At 45.6% G+C, this 13235-nt stretch overlaps 6 protein-coding genes across 6 annotated transcripts; 3 read left to right on the forward strand and 3 right to left on the reverse strand.

Annotated features, from left to right (window-relative positions):
- Positions 1–980: 980 nt before the first annotated feature.
- Positions 981–2012, forward strand: N7495_007643 (uncharacterized protein; the record flags this gene model as incomplete). Its single annotated transcript, XM_057210294.1, has 1 exon — positions 981–2012. One exon carries the CDS (start codon positions 981–983, stop codon positions 2010–2012), a length of 1032 nt encoding a protein of 343 aa, XP_057059837.1.
- Positions 2013–3304: 1292 nt separating this feature from the next.
- Positions 3305–4626, reverse strand: N7495_007644 (ubiquinol--cytochrome-c reductase catalytic subunit CYT1; the record flags this gene model as incomplete). Its single annotated transcript, XM_057210295.1, has 5 exons — positions 3305–3576; positions 3641–4038; positions 4105–4167; positions 4289–4446; positions 4558–4626. The coding sequence occupies 5 exons, from the start codon at positions 4624–4626 to the stop codon at positions 3305–3307; spliced, it is 960 nt and encodes a 319-aa protein (XP_057059838.1).
- Positions 4627–5321: 695 nt separating this feature from the next.
- Positions 5322–6603, reverse strand: N7495_007645 (uncharacterized protein; the record flags this gene model as incomplete). The annotated part of the gene is made up of 2 exons (XM_057210296.1): positions 5322–6053; positions 6436–6603. The coding sequence occupies 2 exons, from the start codon at positions 6601–6603 to the stop codon at positions 5322–5324; spliced, it is 900 nt and encodes a 299-aa protein (XP_057059839.1).
- A 1175-nt stretch (positions 6604–7778) lies between these two features.
- Positions 7779–8647, forward strand: N7495_007646 (sulfite efflux pump SSU1; the record flags this gene model as incomplete). Its single annotated transcript, XM_057210297.1, has 3 exons — positions 7779–8116; positions 8169–8454; positions 8507–8647. The coding sequence occupies 3 exons, from the start codon at positions 7779–7781 to the stop codon at positions 8645–8647; spliced, it is 765 nt and encodes a 254-aa protein (XP_057059840.1).
- Positions 8648–9486: 839 nt separating this feature from the next.
- N7495_007647 (Zn(II)2Cys6 transcription factor) lies at positions 9487–11316 on the reverse strand (the record flags this gene model as incomplete). Its single annotated transcript, XM_057210298.1, has 2 exons — positions 9487–11046; positions 11110–11316. 2 exons carry the CDS (start codon positions 11314–11316, stop codon positions 9487–9489), a joined length of 1767 nt encoding a protein of 588 aa, XP_057059841.1.
- A 939-nt stretch (positions 11317–12255) lies between these two features.
- N7495_007648 (uncharacterized protein) lies at positions 12256–13034 on the forward strand (the record flags this gene model as incomplete). The annotated part of the gene is made up of 3 exons (XM_057210299.1): positions 12256–12543; positions 12602–12863; positions 12922–13034. 3 exons carry the CDS (start codon positions 12256–12258, stop codon positions 13032–13034), a joined length of 663 nt encoding a protein of 220 aa, XP_057059842.1.
- Positions 13035–13235: the final 201 nt, after the last annotated feature.

Consider the following 13235-nt stretch of genomic DNA (forward strand, 5'->3'; position numbering starts at 1 on the left):
ACAAAGTCTCCAAGGACTTGAAGCCTGGTTGGGCACAAATTTCTTGACTAATCACTTTCCTTGGTGTCAGTATATCAACTCTTCATCTGAAAAGATCAACTTTATGATTCTTCGTTATTCATCGATTCTCTCCTACGTCCTTTTGACTAGTATGGGAACCTAAGAGGTTGATGGGGTCCTCTCTGTCCTTGTGACCGGCACACCACATGGAAAGTTGCTTAAGGTTGACTTCACCTAAGAATTTGACGTGAAAGCCTATTCAATTGACCTTTTAAGTTACCTCTCTGTCTTTTCCAGGGTGATGTGAACATATAACTCCTCGGAGATATTGGAGTTAAGATTCTGCCATCTTCACTAATCCTCTCCACCGCCGGTTTAACCAGCATTTATGATGGCGCATGGTGGCCGCGACATGGGAAATCACAATATCGCAGGCCCACATCTGGGAATGACTTGGGATACCTATCCCTTATGCGGATGGCCTTTGAAGGACGACGTGCGGTTGGGATGTGGTCAAAGCGCCGGTGGATCAGGATGAGACCTCAGGTGGATCAGACTGCGGCAATCGGAGAACCACAAGTTATTGCTCCGTGGCTGAGCTTATTAATCACCTGGCAGGAAGGAATGAAGGAATGTATTCGTCCGTTTGGCGGACGAACTTCACAATGTTAATTCATTTTCCCACTATCCTCATACCCTGGATTCCTGGAATTGAACATCAAGCCGACTCGTGATGAACTAGTCACTTTGTTTGCATTATCACTTTCTTGAGCTATTCGAGGCTTCCAAGGTCCAAACCATCAACGTGGTTCACCATATCCTGGCATTCCTCAGCGCCAAATCATTTGCAACGAATTGAGTCTTGATCACATTATTTGCTGCATTTCTTTCTACGCCCAAATCTCAACTCTGAGCACGAATCCTCTCTGAGTAGGAATTATCAATTCTTGATTTGGCTCCGCCACCAAAAGTGGATAACAATGCAAATATCGCTATCTCCCCAGGCTGCTCGTGATGAGGGTGAAGCAACCTCTTTAATCAGAGCATCCACCGAAGACCCATGCTTTCCCCAAAATATCGAGTCGAAGGGAGAAACCAGCTTGTTAAAGCCAATGGGAACAGCAATGGAACCTTCCGTGCTTTATCTGGCGTATGGCTCCAATCTGGCTTCTGCTACGTTTCTTGGCATGCGTGGTATAAAGCCGCTCTCGCAGATCTCAGCCCTCGTACCGGGGCTTTGTCTTACATTTGACATGCTTGGATTTCCATATGTTGAACCATGCTTTGCTGGTACTAGATTTCGTGGTCTTGATTCTGAAGGCACAACCTTGACTTTTGGGAACGACGACCAGGATTATGAGTTCATCTCGACGCGCGAAGATCTAGAGAAGGCCACAATGCGACAATACACTTGGTCTAAGCCTTTAGTGGGAGTAGTCTATGAAGTAACATTAGCCGACTATGCGAAGATCATCGCTACGGAAGGAGGCGGTCGTGGATACCAAGATGTCCTTGTTGACTGTTACCCCTTTGCTGAAGACTATAAGCCAACAGACCCGGTGCCTGACATCCCTCAAACTAAGGTGTTCAAGGCACACACTTTATTTTCACCAATTAGTGATGAAGCCCAGAGCACGCAGTCTCACAAGTGGCGACTGAACCCTAACTACGGTCAACCATCTTCTCGTTATATTAATCTCATCATCACTGGTGCCAAAGAGCATGATTTGCCAGTTTCGTATCGGGATTATCTTGAAGGGATACATACGTATCATATTACCACCATCCGTCAGAAAATCGGAAGAGGGTTATTCCTGTTGCTGTGGGGACCTACCCTCATGTCCTTAATGTTCATCTCAAAGCTGATGGCTGGTCCTGATGGACGTTGTCCTTCATGGCTGAGATCACTGACGAGTTTCGTTGTCGAAGCAATGTGGACCAACTATCACTCTTTCTTCAAGCCAATCTTTGGTGACGGTGAGCGGACAATACATGATCCCTTGCCGATATAAAATCAAAATGAACTATTAACGCGTTGCCAGCGTGCGCCGATTACTAGTTTCTAACGTGTGCAATGAGGCCAAAGCCAAGCTCTGGACATAGTGCGTCGACTCGCATGGGGTCCATTGGGACTGGCAAGACTCTTCGCGAACAACACCATGATTGCTACCGTATTATCGTCGTCTTCATTCAACCACGGTACGGAACAAGATGAATTATTACATCGAAGTTACTCCCTCCTTTATTGCGTAAATTCAACCCATCAATCCAAACTAAGATATTGGGAGTCGCGGAAGCAGCCGCACTGGATCAATTGTCCGCTCGCCAAACATATGAAGACCGGATCCGAGTTCAGCGTGCTCATATTTCATGATAGATAGATCACTTTCACTTTCAACGGCAACTTCGTCACTATTGATCGTTTCCCAATACACAACGCCATGGTCCCGGCTGGGCACGAAGAATCAGAGCTGTATCCAACCCGTCATCTCGCAAGAATTGCAAGCTAGCGCGCAATGAAGGCTGCTGACTCGGGCTCGTATCCCCTTCATCGTCGCTCTTCTTCATCAAAGCTTTCTTTGGATGAAGCTCTGCCTATCCCTGCCAAGAACCCCCACCAAGAGATGGTTGACAACCACTCTTCCATTTAGCAAGTCCTGGGGTAGGCAGTCTCTCACAATGCCCCTTATCTTTGTCATATCTGAACAAGGCCCATGTCCTTCCTGTTTGTCGTCACGGGTTGGTCTAAGATTATCTACTGTTTGGACACCAGCACTCCAGCAGATGTGGATACCCTTTTCAGCGCTCAGTTTACTTTGAACTTGCGGGTAAACTGCATTGTCGATTTATTTGAGCGTCATGGCTCAATAGCAATCAGCTAGCGAAGACTTCAAGTTCCTAATCTGGGCAAGACTCGGTATGAATCGTTTGCCCGCACCTGTCTGGATCCAACTTCATAAAGTTGTGAAAAGCTTTTGAAACGAAATATGTTGGCGGTACGATTTATCTATTACTGAAATAGAACACATAGCCACATTCACAAAGGAAATTAAATTCAGTTGACTCCTCGAGCACATAGTTTTCGGAAGGGTAAAAAAAGAATATATCTAGGATACAGATACAGGTGTTCCGGAGTGTTCTAACAAAAACAAGGGTAGATTTCACCCTAGACAAAAAACATGACGGAAGAGATCTCTGCCAGACCGTATGAATCAATAGGGCAATGGTACAGAGAGAATGCTCCAATCGGCCAGACAGCCCTGTCAATCTCTCACGTTTTCAACTTATACAGATTGAACTGCATTTAAAAGCGACGGGGGGCAATAGGGGGGCTGTACACAACCTTTCTGGACTTGATCGGGGCCCACTTGTAGCGCTTAACCCAGATGCTGATGGCGGTAAGACCGGTCAGGAGAGCGATGGCCTTGACACCCATCTTCTTGCGCTCGTCCATCTCTGGCTCGGCAGCCCAGTTCAGGAACTCAGTGACATCCTTGGCCATCTGGGAGGTGGTGGCGGGAGTGCCATCCTCGTACTCGACAACACCGTCGAACAGGACACGACCCATAGCAATACCTGCCGTAGATTAGAATATGTAATAACCACAATTGAGTCCAAATGAAAATGTTCCATCACATACCGGTACCGGGGAAGTAAGGGTTGAAGTTCATGCCCTCGGCAACGCTGGCTCCAGCGGGAGCCTCATCAGGGTAACCAGTCAACAGGTTGAAGACGTAGTTGCAGCCACCGTGGCGGCCCTTGATGATCAAACTGAGATCGGGGGGCAGAGCACCGCCGTTGGCGGCACGAGCAGCCTCGTCATTCTTGTAGGGAGCGGGGATGTAGTCAGAAAGCTTTCCGGGGCGCTTCTCGATATCACCCTGGTCGTTGGGCTCGGTGTCGTACTCGTTCTCCTCGGCCATAGCCTTCATCTCATCGACGGTGTGCATGGTACCGACGAACGAACGCCATGGAACACGGGTAAGGGAGTGGCAGCTGGCACAGACTTCACGGTAAACCTGGAAACCACGGCGGAGACTTAAATAGAAAATGTTAGCGGCGTGCGCCGGAGAGTGACGAAATGGCGAGAAGGCAAAAACTCACGCGGCGTGGTCAAAGGTCTTGTTGAATTGCTGGTGAACCCAAGGGTACTGAGTAGGGTGAAGACTAATGATGGAAAAAAAAAACACGTTAGCTCAAATATTGCGAGAGCTAATCCCACAGTCCGGGGGCTGGGCCAGCGGAGAGCGACTAGACTCATGATCTCTAACAAAAAAAAAAGACTTACCCCTCCTCAGCAGGACTAGCAGCGAAAGCCTCCTGGCCATAAAGGTGGTAGTACCACGCGGCGGAACCAGCGGCCGCAGCGGTTGCGATCGAGGCAGTGAGGGTTAGGTAGAAGGGGGAGCTGGCGGCTTCGGCACCGGCGGCGGTGGAAGAAGCGCGCTGGGAAAGATGTCAGAGAATATTCCAATTCGAGTAGAATTCCAAGCAAGAAAGAACAATTGCTCCTTCCGATGAAGCTCAGTGGGCAACCGGGAGTCGATGAGATCGTACCGTAGACTTGCCGAGCGACTGGCGAGCAATGGCCCGAGAGGGCACGCGCAATAGACAACGTGCCGACATGACGAAAACAAACCCTCCAACCTAATTGATGGAAAGGAATTGAGTCGGAAGAGGAGAGAGGGGAGGGGGGAGGGGTGTCTAAGAAGAGATGGATCGAGGTTTGGATGAGGTCGAAGTCAAGTTTCTCTCTTGGGGTCAAATGGCTGTAAAACCTTCGATCTGATTGGCTGGAGAGCTAGCGTCGGTGAAAACCGCGAATTCATCGGAACAACACTTTTGGACACATTCTCTTCACACTCTTCTACCAGAAATACCTCGTCTATTCTATTCTTTTGATGAATATCAAGATATCACATTCATCTTCTACCATCACTACTCCCATCAATTCCTTCAGTCCATCGCCAAATACGTCCCTTTCCCACCCGAGCCACCCGAACCTTGACCTGATTGGCCCGCCTCTGATTATGCGATCGAACAAAATGATAAATTGAAATAATATAATCCATGTCGACCCTTAACAGATCCTTTTGATCTGTTCTATGCCCATTGACGGAATTTACCAATAGGCAATCCAATCTATGGTTGTGATTCTTCAACAGTTCGAAAAGAACCAAGCGCGGCAAATCATGGCTCAGCTCGAACTGCATTATCAACAGCATCGATAAAGTACTGAATATTACCAGGGTTCAGCCCTGCCACCGATATACGTCCGTTTTCCGTCTTCCATCGAGTTAGAACAGCCAATATAGCCAGGTCTATGACAGACTTACCATATAAATATGCCACTTTTCTTTCAAAGTCCGAATTTGACCTTTCGAAAGTCCTGTGTAGCTAAACATGCCAATCTGCGTCGAAAGGTGTGACCAAGAGCCGGGCGTGCCTCGCTCTTCCAGTCCAGACTGTATTTCCTTTCGTACTCCCGCCAATCGGCCACTCATTAGGCAAAGCTCCTCCTGCCATTGGGAGAAAAGGGCCTCGTCATTCAAAACACAGCTTGCAATCTTTGATCCATAGGATGGGGGATTCGAGATCTCTGCTCGCTGTATAATTGCGAGTTGACTCGAGATTCGAGTGGCGAGTTCTGTAGCACTTGAACCCGGTGCACAGATGAAATGGAATGCCCCAGCTCGTTCTCCATACAGACCGAGGTTCTTAGCAAAGGACTGGGCAATACAGCACTCAAAGTCTTGCTCGATGAAGTACCGACATACCCAAGAGTCACGTAGGAGATCACCCGAAGCAAATCCCTGATATGCGCAGTCAATGAACGGGAAGTGAGATCGCTCTCGAATGACCTGGGCAATTTGCTTCCAATCTTCTTGCGTTGGATCAATGCCGGTAGGATTATGGGCGCAGGCCTGAAGGACAATTGTTGACCCTCTAGGAGCATCCCGCAAGCTCTCTAGCATACCCTCAATGTCGATATTGCGCGTGGTAGCCAAATAATAGGGGTACTCCTTCACGGCGAAGCCAGCTTGTGCAAAGATCTGGTAATGATTGGGCCATGTTGGGTCTGATATGAACACCGTAGGCTGCGAAGAGCCTGAGTGAAACCGAGAGATAAAGTTTGCCCCAAGATGAACTGCCCCAGTACCAGAGACTGTTTGATATGAGCATAGCTAGATATCCTCATTGATTAGTGATGATTTATTGAACAGGGTTGTCCGACATACCCGCTTCTGAGCTATCGCTGGACTTTCTGTTCCCAGAATAAGTTTCTGAGCCGCGGTCAAGAAAGAACCAAGACCTTGGATTGGTAGATATTCGTGGTTTGAGTCAGGATTTTCTCGTAGTATTTTCTCAGCCTGTCACTGTTAGAAAAATCCAGCAGAATTGCTACGAGAATTGGAATATCACCTTTTTCACAACCGGCAGCACCCATGGTTTACCAGAACTATCTCTATAGGCACCAATACCAAGATCAATCTTATTAGCATCCTTGTCCTCGCGATACTCTCTCATCAGACGATAAAGAGGATCCTCAGCTGCTCCTGGAACATTTTCCAAAGTGAAAGAGCTGTAGGAGATAGAACCCATACTGAAAAGCCAATGTTTAGAATTCAGAACTTAGAACTGAGAGCTTGTTGCTTAGATACAAGATAAAGGTCTTAATTTAGTTCATAAAAGACACCAAAATCGTGTGTAAAGATTTAGCCCCTCGCAAACTATGGGGGCCGTGTATTCTGGTTGGTCATTCGGCGATTAAACTATCAGACGATGCCCAAACTCGTCATATCTGGATCAGGGCTACGTACTGTGCATATTTGCAATGTTTCTCCTCTATGACGCGATATGCACTTTTGGTTGGCTGTCTAGAATCAATAATATCAATACTTATGATAGGTCAGTGGATTCCCCGGACTTCAGAACTTAATTTAGGTGATAGACTGAGTATCAGATCTTTTGTTTCTGAGGTCTAATCCACGACGATGCCCGGTGCTTTTGCGGGGTTTACTAGATGATTTCTCAGTCGGCGTTCAATTCTGAGCCCGAGTGAAGACTTTTCTCGCACGAAATAGCCATTGTAAACAAATAAATATTTAAGATGTCCTGATCAAGCTATTAATATGTTTCAATTTCAAGTTTTATCTCCAGTCTACCTACTACGAGGTTTACGATCAATTATTGACAGATTCCGAGATGACTAGCCTCTATCATGAGCCGAAATGTACACTTTCAGCAGAACAACCTGGTGAGTCTATAAAACAAAAGAATGAAAAAGGTTGGCGGCAGATAGTACGCAACTTTACACCAGCGTGAGTTTAAACAAGAAGCGCCTATTGGAACCGGAGCTAACAGTCAAGAAGATGGTTTTCAGTGAATATGGGAACTGGAATAGTCTCAATTCTGTTGAACACTCTGCCCTATAATGGACAATGGCTCTACTCTATATCAATCATTGTCTTCGCATTGAACGTGTTATTTTTTATTGCCATTCTGGCTATAACCTTGCTACGCTACATACTCTATCGGGATATCTTCAGGGTGATGATTGCCCATCCGGTACAATCACTGTTCCTGGGCACCTTTCCAATGGGCTTAACTACTATCATCAATATGTTTTGCTTTGTTTGTGTGCCTGCTTGGGGAGAAAAGGCAGCTTATTTTATTTGGGCAGTGTGGATATTCGATGCAGTTGTGTCGGTGTTGCTAGCCATTGGCATCCCGTTCATATTGTCAGTGCTTCCTTTTGAAGAGTTATAATCTGAAGCTTGGATTTTTCCTCCACTAACACTTTTCTATATGGATGTAGCACCACACAACGAAATGGAGCTGATCTATCCTCCATGACTGCCGCCTGGCTTCTTCCAATTGTCACATGTGTCGTTGCAGCAGCATCAGGGGCCATCGTGGCTGATGTTCTACCAAATCCACAACTGGCTCTCTGGACCATCATCTCAAGCTACATTCTTTGGGGCATTGGCGTTCCCCTGGCACTCATGGTGATATGCATCTACCTCCAGCGCCTAATGTTCTATAAGCAACCACCAAAAGCAATGCTAGTGAGCGTATTTCTTCCACTCGGTCCTTTAGGTCAAGGTGGATTTGGGTAAGTGATCCCTATCTCCAGTTGTTAAAGTGCAATATCTTACTCCTATTAGTATTCAAAGACTCGGCAAAAGTGCACAGACAGTCTTTCCTCAAACAAATACTCTCAATGCCTCTGCGGGTGAGATGTTCTATTGTATGGGTTTCTTCATTGGAATCATACTCTGGGCCTTTGCACTGGTGTGGTTGATCTTCGCTGTCGCCACATTGATCAAATCGAGGAGATTCCCGTTCAATCTGGGCTGGTGGGCGCTAACTTTTCCATTGGGAGTGTTTTCTACCTGTACTTGTACCATAGGTCTAGATTTATCCTCGCGCTTCTTCTCAGTACTTGGAACAGTAAGTTGTGTCATATTTGTTGATATAGACCTCTATTGACTTTTATCTACAGGTATTTTCTTTGATTGTAGTGTTCCTATGGCTCTTTGTCTCTTATCACACTAGTCGTGGCATTATCCGGGGTGATATCTTCGTGGCGCCCTGTTTAAAGGATCTTGATAGGGTCCCAGATCGGTTAGGGGCCGCTGTTTGATTAGGTATCATATTTAGTTGTTGTACAGGATACAATACAGACATTGGACTTCGATGAAAAAAAACTATGTTAGAGTATCTAGTACCAAGGTAAGTAGGTAGAATTTCTTATCTGTGTATGTAGCACAGCTGTAACCTAGCCCTGAAGTATGTACCTTGATGTCATCTATGGCCGGGGGTATTGGCGATATGGATGTAGATCACAGAGGTATACCCGATGTAGATGATCACCTGCATTTAACTATTTAATTGAGTCTAAATAATGCTAGCACAGTCATTGCATTAGTTCAATTAACAGAAAAGGTTAAGAACAAGGGGTGTAGGAATATTCTGGGCGAACGTATTGGGTCCAAACGTAGATCCTATCTGCATGGACCAGGTTCTCAATCGCCGACTAAAAATCCCGGGGCCCCGACATAATAAAGAGCTGACCGCCAGTTTCAATTCAAGATAAGAATAGTTATACCGGCTAGTTGCGCCTATTATCGTCATAATAAAGCCAAATTTTCTTGAAACACGGCTTATAATTAAACAAGTTGAGTCCCTGGGTCCTTTCGTTAGCCATTCGTCAAGACCACGTTGTGATCCTTATTATAGATCAGGAATACTACTATTGACTGTATATTCTGAATTTCCCTCACTCTTTTCCATATCCATATTGGTCTCTGTTTCTAACAGGTTTCGTTACTTATGTTTCATTACTTAGGATTCGATAGGTGTTCTACGCGTACGCTGTAGATTTCTTTAGCCGTATAATTACTTCGGATAATATTACATGGAGGTATTAGAAATATGATCTAGATGTTGAACTCGTTGAACTAGTTATGGAATGAATAATAACTAACCTATGTCAAAATCCGGGATGGATGTGAAGAACGAATGATTATAGCACGTTGGATCAACAAAGGCTGGTGCAAGAGGAAACAACAGGTCCTGTCCTTCTGGAAGCGCAATGAGTGGTCTTATTGGCTGGTTCGTCCTTTCTGTACTAGTCGGTGTTGAATCCGCAGGAAAGAAGTTCCTAAGAGGCTCTGTGCACCATCGTTCCAAGACATCCGACAAGGCGTCGGCTGCAGAGACCCTCAGATGATTATAGGCAGCATCAGCTATATTCCAGATTCTCTTTGTGGTTTTCAGACATCCTAGGATAAGTGTTACACGATTATAGTGGTGATCAAAACACTCTTCGTTGTGTTTGATGGATGTGGCCAGTTGAATCATCCCACATAGGGCCAGTGCAGGAATGATAAAAGGGGTATGTTTCGGGACATTAGGGCAGAGTGAGATGGCATCGGACAATCGCCGGGATGCTTCGGTGGCTTTGATACTGTGAATGGGGCGATTAAAAGTAGAGGCTAGATGGCGCGTCGCAACGGGCCAGAACTGATCATCCGATTGTGATAGTACGGGCTGCAAATCACTCCTCGGAAGATGCAGAAGCATGGTGGCATATGAAATAGTCATGTGTGCCTGAAACATCATCTCATCAATGTTCCCGTATGCATCAACGATATCCAGTTTTTTGGCAGGCAAATGATTCACCCAGCTGACAAGCGCATTTTCAACAGCTTGTACATGATCACGATGATAGTCTCTTAGCCCATTAAGCACAAAAGCTCTGCATAATATCGTAGCGGCTTCAATGCGGTAACTGAACGATGAAAATACTGTTTCTTCAGCCGCGAACACTCTACGCTTGAAGTCCAGAATTTTCCGGGGAGTGGGTATCTCACAAGTGCCCGTATATACTGACTCCTCACAAGGTAGAGCAACCTCTGGTGCCATATTACTGCACTGAAAAGTATTATATTTGAATGGCGCTGCCATAAAAATATCAGTGAGATACAGCTCCCACCATGTCCGTCGCATGCTTTCAGCTTCGATGGAGTTCTCGGGGTGTGCCGATGCGGCGAAATCGTGACGGTTCATACCAAGCTCTAATGCTATATCCACACTGCGTGCGATGGCATCCTGTGCATCTTGCCATTCGCCATGAGCGTAGATGGCGATAGAGTATATTAGCCAAGCCTGGACCATAGATGGTGATCGTTCTGGACAGCAAGTCAACTCTGCGACAACTTTGTCCCTGAATTGCTGACTTGATCCCGATGGACTTGATCCTGATGGAATATAGTGCGAACCGACGAAATTCACAACCAGTTGTAGGAAATCGGGATATTGCCGGTCGTTATACATAGCACTGGGCACTAACATGGGGTGAGCGACATGGAAGTTTTCATAGAACAATCGCAAATAGCGATCATCATGAGACCAAGACTCCTGAGTTTGACTATGTGAAATCATAGGCCAGGGGATATGACCAGTCGAAACACTTGCATCAATTCTTTGACGTGACGTACTGACAGGCGTATCAGGCTGACTAGGGGATAGAATTAGAGACTGAGAAATTGTTAGATATCTGTTCAGACAATTGTATTTATTCCACTATAAGGATAAACTCACGTCGTGATTGGGTTGATTAGATATTTGGCGGGGTTCACGGGTTTTTCTGCGGCCACCACGTCGCGATGGAAGATATTGACAAAGATATTTATGTTCCAGGCAGCGCGAACATGATGGTTTCTGAGCGTCACATTTCAGATGTTGTTTTCGACACTCTGTACAAGCCAATAGAGCCAGACCGGTCTGTTTTGTAGATCTTGGAGTCATGATCAGAGGCTGGAATGTGAGAGAAGATCCCGCAGATGCATCATTATTGTCGTAAGAAATCAAGAGTGTCAATTGCAGCGTCTTGGAGAGATCAGCCTAATTCACTCAACCCTAAAGAATGGTGTAGAATCTACCTATTCACCCTCGCTGCTTTTGCTCATTGGTAGAACTGAGCACGCGTCTGCCCCAATGGGTATTACGTAAGCTGAGCTGATTTGCTGGGAATTGAACATACTAAATCCTTCGATACTCACAATATTATAGAGTATTGGAGGACGCTATGGCAATATATAACATTGCCAGTGGATCGATCTTGGCAGATTTTAATTAAGCATATGACTTACCTCGAAAGCTGCGACGAGGATGAGGAGTGGAGTAGAGTTACCGTATGTCGTACTACTTCCTACGTATCAGCATATTTACATCTAGAATTGAGAAGTGACAAGTCGCCGATACATGCTATCTTGATCAGTTGACCTTGAAACTGTATCAGAAATGCATCTGCATCAGGCCAATCCTCTTTGATAAGGATCATAACGTGATCTTGCCCCCGAATGGCCAACCAAAGGACAGGACTCGTGGACTATACCACAGGGCCCTGTTCTCGAAACCTGTAAGAAACCGAGACTAATCTCAATGAGGAATCGAATAACTCCAAGAAGAATAATTCAGAATTTTCAATTAATACTCCGTAGGTAATACAATATCTGAAGGAGCAGGACTGGCGACGCTGGCGCAATCGGCGATATCGGAAGCAAACTCAGGCGTCAATCGCCGATTCACCACCCAACGTCATATTATATTCGGGGATTGAAGAAGCCATAAGGATCCGGCCATAATCTCTGATACTTTATAAATGCCCCCTGTTCGCTTGATTTGACATTCTGAATAAACTACACAAATCCAAAGTCAATATCAATATCGCAATTTCTTTTCAAGATGTCTTCTTCCGTTGTTTCTTCAGTCCCGGCGATCGATAAGACCATATCCCCGAACTACCAGCCCTTCAAGGAACGATACAACTTAGAAAGTCTCGTTCAAGATATCAAGAAGTATCTGGGAGAGTCAGGCGGAATCTCTTCCGATGAAGTTGATTCTGCACACTTGATTTCTCTAGCAAAGAAGTACATGTCCGATCCAAGTGATTGGATAGAATATTTCTACAACGACACCAGCAGAAACTATACGCGCAATGCTATTGAGAACATCAATCAAAAGGCGAACATCGTAAGTCATTCAAGACTCAAGTAATGCTTATACTATGGACATATATTAACTATTTTAGCTTCTCCTCGTCTGGAATCCGGGCAAGGGATCACCAATTCACGACCACGCCAATGCCCACTGCATCATGAAGGTACTCTCAGGTCAACTCAACGAAACAGTCTATGAGAACCCAGAGCATGAACAGAATGAGGAAAAGAAACCGTTGACAATCAAGTCATCCACCACATTCGGAGTGAACGCGGTGACCTACATCTCCGATGATATAGGTCTCCATCGTGTCAGCAACCCCAGCAGCAGTGAAGTCGCTGTCTCCTTACATCGTGAGTTATACCAAAGGAAATTTACCCGTCGAGAATAATTACTGATAAGACCCCAAAGTCTACACACCTCCTAATGCGGCAGACTACGGTTATAATATCTTTGATGAAGCTACAAGCTCTAAAAGCCATGTACCACAGGCCCGAACTGCTATACCGCCACTCCAGTCTTGATTTTTGATGAATGTTTCTAGCGTTATTTTCTTTCTTTACAACTTCTACGGCGTTGGATCATATTGCTTAGCCCTTGCATATCATAATTAGCGATCTGTGCAAATGCTTGCATTGATATCCCGTTTAATATCCCGAGTTCCGTCAGAGGTCTTTTTTACATTTTACACTGAATTGAAGCCAATCCCTAGCTTACGACTTCCA

This window comes from Penicillium taxi (genome assembly GCF_028828555.1).
Source record: "Penicillium taxi strain IBT 34144 chromosome Unknown utg000005l_segment0_segment0, whole genome shotgun sequence".
Taxonomy (NCBI): domain Eukaryota; kingdom Fungi; phylum Ascomycota; class Eurotiomycetes; order Eurotiales; family Aspergillaceae; genus Penicillium; species Penicillium taxi.